At 34.3% G+C, this 10,000-nt stretch overlaps 1 protein-coding gene across 1 annotated transcript in view; it reads left to right on the top strand.

Annotated features, from left to right (window-relative positions):
• The window catches only part of LOC119597944 (transmembrane protein 98-like), a gene marked incomplete at its 3' end in the record, with an annotated part of 6,447 nt that extends 1,277 nt beyond the window's left edge, over nucleotides 1–5,170 (top strand). Inside the window, exons 2-4 of the mRNA XM_037947613.1 lie at nucleotides 3,623–3,787; nucleotides 4,281–4,402; nucleotides 5,046–5,170. Of these exons, the coding sequence (XP_037803541.1) occupies nucleotides 3,642–3,787; nucleotides 4,281–4,402; nucleotides 5,046–5,170 (393 nt within the window). The remainder of the gene's footprint in view (nucleotides 1–3,622; nucleotides 3,788–4,280; nucleotides 4,403–5,045) is intronic.
• Between the last annotated feature and the right edge of the window lie 4,830 nt (nucleotides 5,171–10,000).

Raw genomic sequence — 10,000 nt, 5'->3', positions numbered from 1 at the left:
ATAATAACGGTGATAATCATCATCATAATAATCATGATAACAACAACAATAATAATAAAGATGATAATAATAAAAATAATGATATTAATTATGATAATAATAACAATGATGAAGAAAATTATAATAATGATGATGATGATGATGAAGATAATGATTATTATTATCATTATTATTATTATTATTATTATTATTATTATTATTATTATTATTATTATAATCATCATCATCGTCATAACGATGATAATGATGATAATAATGATGATGATGATGATGATGATGATGATGATGATAACCATAACAATAACAACAATACAGTAGTAACAACAATTATAATGCTAATAGTAATAATAATAATAATGATAATGATAATAATAATAATGATAATAATGATTAATAATAATAATGATAATAATAAGGATAATGTTGATAACATTAATAACAATAATTATGATGATTATAATGAAAATAATAACAGTGACAATGACAATAATGATAATGATAAATGGTGGCAAATAGAAAGTGATGATTATAATGATAACACGATAATAGGATGGTGTTGATAATGATAATAATACTAACAACAGTGATAAGAACAATGACGATGGTAATGATGAGGATGATAATAATAGTGATAAGAAATAATGACAGTAATAGTGGTAACAGTGATGACAGTGATGAGAATGATTATATAATAACCATGATAGGGATGATAATAGTAATATCAATGATGATAATAATGATGATAGTAATAATAATAATGCTAACAACAAAAACAATAACAACAAAAACAATAACAGCAATAATGATAATAATAATAGTAATAATAATAATAATAATGCCAATAATAATAATGATAATAATAGTGTTAATAGTAACAATGATAATGATAATTACAAAGTTGATAATGATAATGATTGTAATGATAATGAAAATGATAATTATTATCGTGGTGATAATAATAATAATAATGATAATAATAATAATAATGATAATAATGATAATAATAATAACAATAATGATAAGTAATAATGACACTAATGATGGTGGTAAAGATAATAATAATAATTATAGTAATGACAAAGATAATTGTGACATTAGCAATGTTAAGGATAATTAGAAATAATTAGGATAATAATGAAACAATAATGATACTAATGATGGTGATAATGATAACGATAATGATAATGATAATTACAATAATAATGATTACATTAATGATATTGATAGTAATGATGACGATAATAACAATGATAATGATAATAGTGAGGGTGATAATAACAGTAATGCTAACAATGATAGTAGTAATGATAATGGCCACAATTTTATTGATATGATAATGATGATATTGATGATGATAATGACTATCTAATAACGATAACAGTAATAATAACACCAATGATAATAATAATAACAATGATGATAATAATAGTAATAATAATAACTATAATGATAGTAATAATGATAATAATGATGATAATGATGATGATGATATAATAATGGTAAATGATGATGATAATAATAATAATAATAATAATAATAATAATAATAACAAATAATAAAAAATAATATAAACAACAGCAACAACAATAATAATGATAATAACAATAATTATTATGATAATAGTTATAATACAAATCTTAATAACAATAACGATAACAACAACAATAATAATAGTATCGTTATTATTATTATTATTATCTTCACTATTTTGTTGCTGTTATAACAGTGGTTGTTTCAATCATTGTTATCGTTGATGTTGATATCAATGTCCTCATTACTGAACATTTCACATAGTTACCCCTATTTTCACAATATATTTTCATTATATGTTGTAGCAGATATGAAATTATTTTTTACTGTATTTGTTTAGTTTTGCTTTTGCAGGTATCATTATTGTTAGTCTTCTTATTATTTTATCACCATTATCATCATCTTCAGCCTTAGGAATGGTCGTAGTTGCAGAAGCAATATTAGTTTAGTATTATTACTACATTTTAGTTAATAATGATGAACCGCATTCATGTTCACAGACGTAGAAAAGGTATGAATCAAAATACATATTGTGGTGCTATTCATTCTCGTTCATGACTTTTTCTACAAATAATGATGGGCATTATGGCGATTATTAATAATGGTTATTTACAAAATAGGTTGCGCGTATTTTTGTTAATCGACGAATTCATAAACTAGTAAATTTTGAATCTAATCCCTTATCTAAAAACAAATTCACATCAGAGACAAGAAATGATAGTAGTAGTAGTAGTAGTAGTAGTAGTAGTAGTAGTAGTAGTAGTAGTAGTAGTAGTAGTAGTAATAGTAGTAGTAGTAGTAGCAGTAGTAGTAGTAAAAGAAAATGCGAAAAAATATCGCAAATGAAACTATACTTACAAAAAAAGGATCAATGTAAATACTGGTAAGGAATATAAGTAGCTCATAATACGGAATATATGAATGAACAGAAAATTTCGGAATGTGTAATAAGATCACACACGTTCTCCAATAAATAGAAGATTAAAATCATGAATAAGTAGACGTAACATAATTTACTTTCATAGTATAAAGGAGAATATAAACAAATAGTAGTTGCAATAGTAGTCTTAGCGGTTGCAGTGTTCAATGTTTATTAAATAGAATAATCAGTTAGTCAGGCACACTGATGATAAAAGACATAGTCAAGAACAAGAAAGAAAAATATCAATATAAATCACAGAAACACTAATAGCAGTAACTTCAGCTATCTTCGCTACCGCATTCTGTTGTTATGAAAATGAATAAAAGAAAGGAAGAAAAAAAACAAACATCTTTCTTTGTCATAGTAAGAGCAAAAAAAAAAAAAAAAGAAAATATCATTATTAAAAAGAGAATATGTGGGAATTAAAAATAACAACGATGACATTTCATTTTTACGGTAAAAGAAAAGAAGAAAACATTACATAATGTTTTCGAGACCCTAAAAACAGTGGTCTTTGGGGTATTAAGTGATATTAAGTGAATGAATAAACGAAATAAATTGATATGAAAGGCAACAATATCTCTTCCTGTTTCGCAATGAGAAAATTAGATTGTATAGCGCGATGCCGTGTTCTTGTTTATTTTCAATTGGAATGATAACCACATTAATGAACAAGATAATTTTGATAAGATTAATGATGGTAGTCATAATAATAACAATAAGGTACCAATAATTATAGTAGCAATAATACACTCACCACTCTTACTACTACAGCTGCTATTAATAGTGCTATCACTACTATTACTACTACTGCTACTATTACTACAGTTGCTACTACTACGACGACGACGACGACGACGACGACTAATCCTACTTCTACTATTACTGCTACTACTACGACTACTAGTACTACTACTAGTACTACTACTACTACTACTACTCTCTTACTCCTACCCCTATTCCGACTGTCACTACCGCTACCACCAATACTACTTCTTAACCTTACTTCTACAGAACTACTACTGTTACTGCCCCTACTACTACAGCACTCCTCCTCCTCCTCCTACTACTACTACTACTACAACTACTACTACTGCTACTACTACTACTACTACTACTACTACTACTACTACTACTACTACTACTACTACTACTACTACTCTTTCACAGTGAACAAAACCAGCCAAAGATGGAAGTGGTGGAGACCCTGGTAGCCGTGGCCCTCGTGGTGTTGGCAGCGGTGTTCCTCGGGTCGTTGGCGGCGCTGGCTCTCCTGTGCTACCGGAGGGCGAGCAGCACGAAGCAACATCAGCTGTTTTCCAATCCGGATATGAGGTGAGGGTCTGGTTGAGGGATGGGGGGATGGGGTGAGGTTTATTTATATTTTATTTGTTTATATATATATATTTTGTTTATTTATATGTATTCATATGTTTGTTTGTTTCCGCTTTATATTTTTGTGGCTAAGGGAAGGTTGTTCGTGAGGTTTGTGGTGGGGTTTCAGTGAGGTGAGGGATCATATTTTTTTTTTATTTCTTCAGTAATTTCCATTTCAATTCTTCCTTTTTTACTACTTCCACCATTTTATTTCTGCATAACATATTTTTCCTTCTTCCTTACTGCTCCGTTGAACAATTATTTTAGAAAAAAAAAAATATATATAATGAGAGGCGCGCGACGTCCTCCGTAACACGCTCCTAAAAAAAATATAATTTTACTCTCTACTTACATATCCCCGAACTTATACCTTTCACTTACCTCTCTCTTTATCAGTCAATCAATTTTCTATCCCATCTTTTCATCTACTTATTTAATATTCTTTACACAGACCGGAAGTTGAACTAATAAGCGGAGGAGACATCTGGAGCGAGTTAGAACTGGACGATGTTCGACTGGCTCCGCAGATCGACAAGATCCTGAATGACACGCAATGGGTGGACGATGCTACGGGTGAGAGAGGGAGAGGAAGAAAGAGAGGGAGAGGGAAAGAAAGGGAGAGGGAGAGAGAGAGAAAGGGAGGGAGCGGGAGAGAGAGAGGGAAAGAGAGGAAGAGGGAGAGAGATAGGAAAGGGAGGGATGAGAGGGAGAGAGAGTCTGTTTCATTTTGCCTCTAAATTATCTCCTGTGTGCAAGGGGTTACCATCCACTGGCGGCGAGGGATTTGAAAGCAGGTCAGCAAAATTGCTAGAAGAGATCGCTACCGTTGTACCACACAGCACAGAGAGAGAGAGAGAGAGAGAGAGAGAGAGAGAGAGAGAGAGAGAGAGAGAGAGAGAGAGAGAGAAAGGGGGGTGAGAGAGGGAATGGAGAGAGATGGATGTGTATATATAAATAAGTGTGTATGCCTATATCTGTTTGTCTGTGCGTGTAATATATCTGCGTATATATGTGCTTAACATGTACATATGTACTTAGATGCATATATATGAAAAAAATTGAAACCCCAATATCATATAAGACAATAATAATAATAATAATAATAATAATGATAATAATGATAAAAATGATAATAATGATAATAATGATAATAATAATGATAATAATAATAATAATAATAATAATAATAATAATAATAAAAACGACTTTCCCCCAGGTGTGATTCCCCACTGCCTCGCCATCCTCAAGCTCTGCCACCAGATGACGGAGCGACTCGTGGCTACGACCATGACGCCCATTCACAAGGATAAGCTTCACGATATTATTGAGGTGAGAGATGGATGGGAGGGAGAGGGAGGGAAGGTGGGGGAAGGAAGGAGGGAGAGGGAGGGAAGGGGGGAAGGAAGGAGGGAAGGGGGGGAAGGAAGGAGGGGGAGGGAGGGAAGGGGGGGAAAGGAAGGGGGAGAGGGAGGGAAGGTGGGGAAGGAAGGAGGGGAAGGAGGGGGAAGGAAGGGGAGAGGGAGGGAAGGTGGGGAAGGAAGGAGGGAAGGGAGGGAGGTGGGAAGGGGAGGGAGAGAGGGAGGATGTGTGGGAGGGAAAGAAGATGGTAAGGGAGGGGGGAGGGAGAGGGGAAATGCTGGAGATAGGTATAGAGAGAGAAAGGAATGTGTGTGTGTGTGAATAGAGAGAAAGAATACACACACACACACACACACACACACACACACACACACACACACACACACACACACACACACACACACACACACACACACACATATATATATAGAGAGAGAGAGATAGATAGATACATAGATAGATATAAATGAGAGAGTCCTTCAATAGTCCAATATCGAGAGTCCATCCATCAATTGTCTGTGTTGTTCCAGCTTCACAAAAAGTATGTGTATGGATGTATTTCTTTTATATATATAACTTGGCTTCAATTGTTACACTAAAAACACGGTAATGATTTCCAATGTATCTTACTATTTTTATCAGTTTATTCATTGCTAACTTATCCCCCCCCCAATTATCTGTCCATCAGAAAACTAGTAATATATATAACGGTCAAAATAACGCATAGATCAGATCAGTTATATAATCAATTCATAAGTTACGCAGCAAGGAAAAAACAAACAAACGCGCGAATGACCATTAAATACTGTACAAACGACGCCATTGATAATTATTTTCTCACTGAATTATTTTTTTTTTATGAAATACGTTTGTGAAAATTATGATAATGAATAAACGGGAGACAGATAATTTATAAAATAGTGAATTATTTACGATACATTTTTTTCTCCGCGTTGTACGTAACGAAAAGCGGTTCAGCGAACAATGCACCTCTCACTTTAGATAATTATTACGTGATCATTTACGTGATTATTTCTTTTCACTAAGCTATAAAAGTGCTCATGGGCCACACACAAAAAAATCAAACTTGATAGACCATTCTGTTTTTTTTTTTATGTTTGCTAATGCTGTTATTAAGTTTTACAAAACTTTTATTTATATTTATCAAGGGATATTAGTTCCCGAAATGATATGTGTGTTAGAAGTGATGTTATGGTTTTCCGAATAGTCCAAGGGCTTAAGGGACCGACCCTGGAGCAGGGGGGGGGGGGGCTGGAGCGGCTGGAGGGCGATTTGAGTTACATGCACTGCGGTAATCGCACATGCGTGGGGAAACTACCAGTCGAGTATCAGACACTTGCTCGGGTTATTTCTTAGTGTAACAGGGCCATAAGCGCCATAACGTGAAACGGGATTTCCGCTCTTCTACCCACCTACACATAGGTCTACTTTTGCTTGTTCTTAACATACATGCGGCGTTTAAAAACGAGAATATCAGTTCGGGAATGTCTAACGAATGTTTAAGACTGCATATGAATACCATTTGATGGAATCAACATTGATTTATAATGAAATGATTTCGAAAAAAAATCGCATTTAACATTCCGCGTTTGGGGATATTTACTCATGAATTACGGCTTGTTTTGGGGCTTCCTGGTAATATGTTGTAGCCTAGACATTACTTAATAAGTATCCCATATATAAAATGTATGCGATCAAAAATTAAAGATTAGACGTAATGTTCCGAAAGCATGGAGTGACCCGGGATCCATTTACATAGTTAACACCTTGTTGCCAACATACATGCAGCGTTAAAACATTACATACTAATATCAGTTTTGTGAATGTCTTACGAATGTTCAGATACTACATGTGAATACTTTTGATGGAATCACATTTATTTATAGTGAAATGAATCCCCCCAAAACTTGAAAACAAATCGCATACAACATTACACGTTTGGGTATATTTACTCAGAATTACGGCTTGCTTTGGGACTTCCTCTTAATATGTTGTAGTCTAGACGTTAATTAATAAGTATCCCCTGTATAACATATGTGCGACCAATAATAAAAGACCAGACGTTATCTTTTGACAGCATGCTAAGAGCGCGAAACTGGATGGCTGCAGGCGAGAATGTACTTTCACGATATTTTACTGAGCCTCGCCAGGGCTATGCCCACGAAGGGAGCCAGCCGAGACCTGTGTCGACTATGCCGACTCAGCTGGTGCTGACTCGACTGAGCTTAATCCTTACCCGCCGTGGTGCCCAGCTTCTTCGCAAATCTCAATACTATATGAATATAATAATTTTTGACAGATATTGTCATCTGGAGTTCTCCATTTCTTAAAAATCGAAAAAATATGTATATATATATTACTATTTTCTGGTTTACATTACTTTTTTCATGATTTACTTTATTTACTAACGTTTCAGACAAGTGTATCTAATTTCATAAAAAGGTACTTTTACAATTTAGCTATTGAAAACCGTGTGTGTGTGTGTGTGTGTGTGTGTGTGTGTGTGTGTGTGTGTGTGTGTGTGTGTGTGTGTGTGTGTGTGTGTGTGTGTGTGTGTGTGTGTGTGTGTGTGTGTGTGTGTGTGTGTGTGTGTGTGTGTGTGTGTGTGTGTGTGTGTGTGTGTGTGTGTGTGTGTGTGTGCTTGCGTGTGTGTGGTGGTGGTTATATGATGTCCATCATTCTGTACGTGGATACAACAATTTTTGACTGTGATAATGTGTCATTTGTTCGCAGGTGGCGCTGTGTGTGACGGTAGTGTGGGCATGTGCTTTGGTGTCCTGGAGCAGTGTGTTCAGCCTCGTCTTACAACACTCAGTTTCCTCCACCCTTCTCACTTCAAACACGACGGTCCCACAATCATTACACACCCAACGAATATGAATGACCCATCTTTCGGTCATCGTGGCGGCTGCCTGCATGATGGACGAGTAGATCGGGCATGGCTGGGAATCCGGTCTCCTGAAGCTTTACAGCTCTCTCCTCCTCATCGCTCCTCTCTCGCCGTACCTCCTTCACACGACTCACTCTTATGAGCCCTGCGTTGATCGCCATCTTTCGTATGTTCAAAAGATATCTGTTCCTATACTCCTTCTCTCTCTCTCTCTCTCTCTCTCTCTCTCTCTCTCTCTCTCTCTCTCTCTCTCTCTCTCTCTCTCTCTCTCTCTCTCTCTATATATATATATATATATATAATATATATATATATATATATATATATATATATATATATATATATATCTTTCTCCCATTTTCGTCTCCCTCTCTAACTTGCTCCCTCCCTCCCGACCCCCTTTCTCTCTCGCCTCCCCTCTCCTCTTATTTTCTTCCACTCTCGTTCACTTGTACACACCTCTCCGTATCTAGTTACCATTAACTTTCATTCACGCGTGTACAAATGCACGTAATGCAAATGCACTTAAACAAAGAGCAGTTACAGTGCCTTCTAGTGTTCGTTTTAAAGGTGTTCGATTACAAAAACAGCGTAAAACTATACGTATTATTATCGGACATGTGCAATACCTGATTCTTTCTAGGTATATGGTCTATACCACCACCACCACCATCACCAATAAATAATAGTTATAGAAATAGTTGCTGCTATTGCATTTAACATACTCAAAAGTTCAGTAAGTAAGAATTAAGTAATAATAAAATCACTAAGTGTAATTCAAATGCAATCAAAATATCATGCAATGTAAGTATTACCTGTTCATCAAACAATAAAATTCCTTAAAATATAATTAAATACAATCATCAAGCTTGTTAATCAGAATTTTAAACAATATTATGCATCACATTGAAACAGGTTACCAAAAATGTTATTGGAATAATATCCAATATTATGCAACAAAATTAATCTGTTCATCATATCATGTAACCAGTTCATGAAATTCATGTCAGTAGAATATCACACACTATCAAGCAATGTAATAACCTATTTATTAACATTTTCTAATACTATAATGTCATATAACATAATTAAAGAGCAACTCCTTTCTTCCTCAGGTGTTGCGTGAGGCAGCAATGGCACATGAAACTTTCCATGGTTGCTTTACGGAAGATGCAACATGTGACACTGCAGAATGTTGAAAGCAAGGTTGCTACCATGCAACAATAGTGTCTTTTTTAATGTGCATTGAAGTTTGTTTACCACTGCTGATGTAACTTTTTACCATACATGAAGTAGCTTTTATTTACCATGCAGTTACAGTATTTATCATGCATGAAGCTGCTATTTCTCATGTATGAAGTTACTGTTGATCATGTCTGAAGTTACTTTTTGCCATGCATATAGTAGCTGTCAACTATGTTGGAAATAACTGTTTACCATGCCTGAAACAGCTATTTACATGCACAAGTTAACTGTGTGCCATGTCTGAAGTACTGGTATTTATGTACCATGTATAATGTACCTAATTACCATGTCTGAAGTAGTTATTATCATGCATAAAATAGTTATGTATTTAACATGTCCTAGCACTAGAGTAACATAATTTAATAATGTTAAATGTTTTAATAAGTGATATTTCGTTACCTTCAGTGCACTGGATTAAATTTTTACTCTGACACTGAGCACTAGAGAAATCTCAAGTATATACAATATAAAGAAAGTATATTGGTACAGTTTCCCCCTAGTGAAAAAGGAAGAGAAACATAAACAATCTAAAATCTCATTAATGACATTTTAAATTATATATAAAGGATGACAAATATTCATCCTTTGCCCCAAAAGTAGGTGCGAGAATATGATGTGATCTTGATAAGTCATAAACCAAAGGTATGAAAAGTACA

The sequence above is a fragment of the Penaeus monodon genome, chromosome 40 (assembly GCF_015228065.2).
Source record: "Penaeus monodon isolate SGIC_2016 chromosome 40, NSTDA_Pmon_1, whole genome shotgun sequence".
NCBI classification, from domain to species: Eukaryota; Metazoa; Arthropoda; class Malacostraca; order Decapoda; family Penaeidae; genus Penaeus; species Penaeus monodon.
The sequence above is the reverse complement of the archived record's forward strand: the minus strand, read 5'-3'. Positions and strand labels throughout refer to the sequence as shown.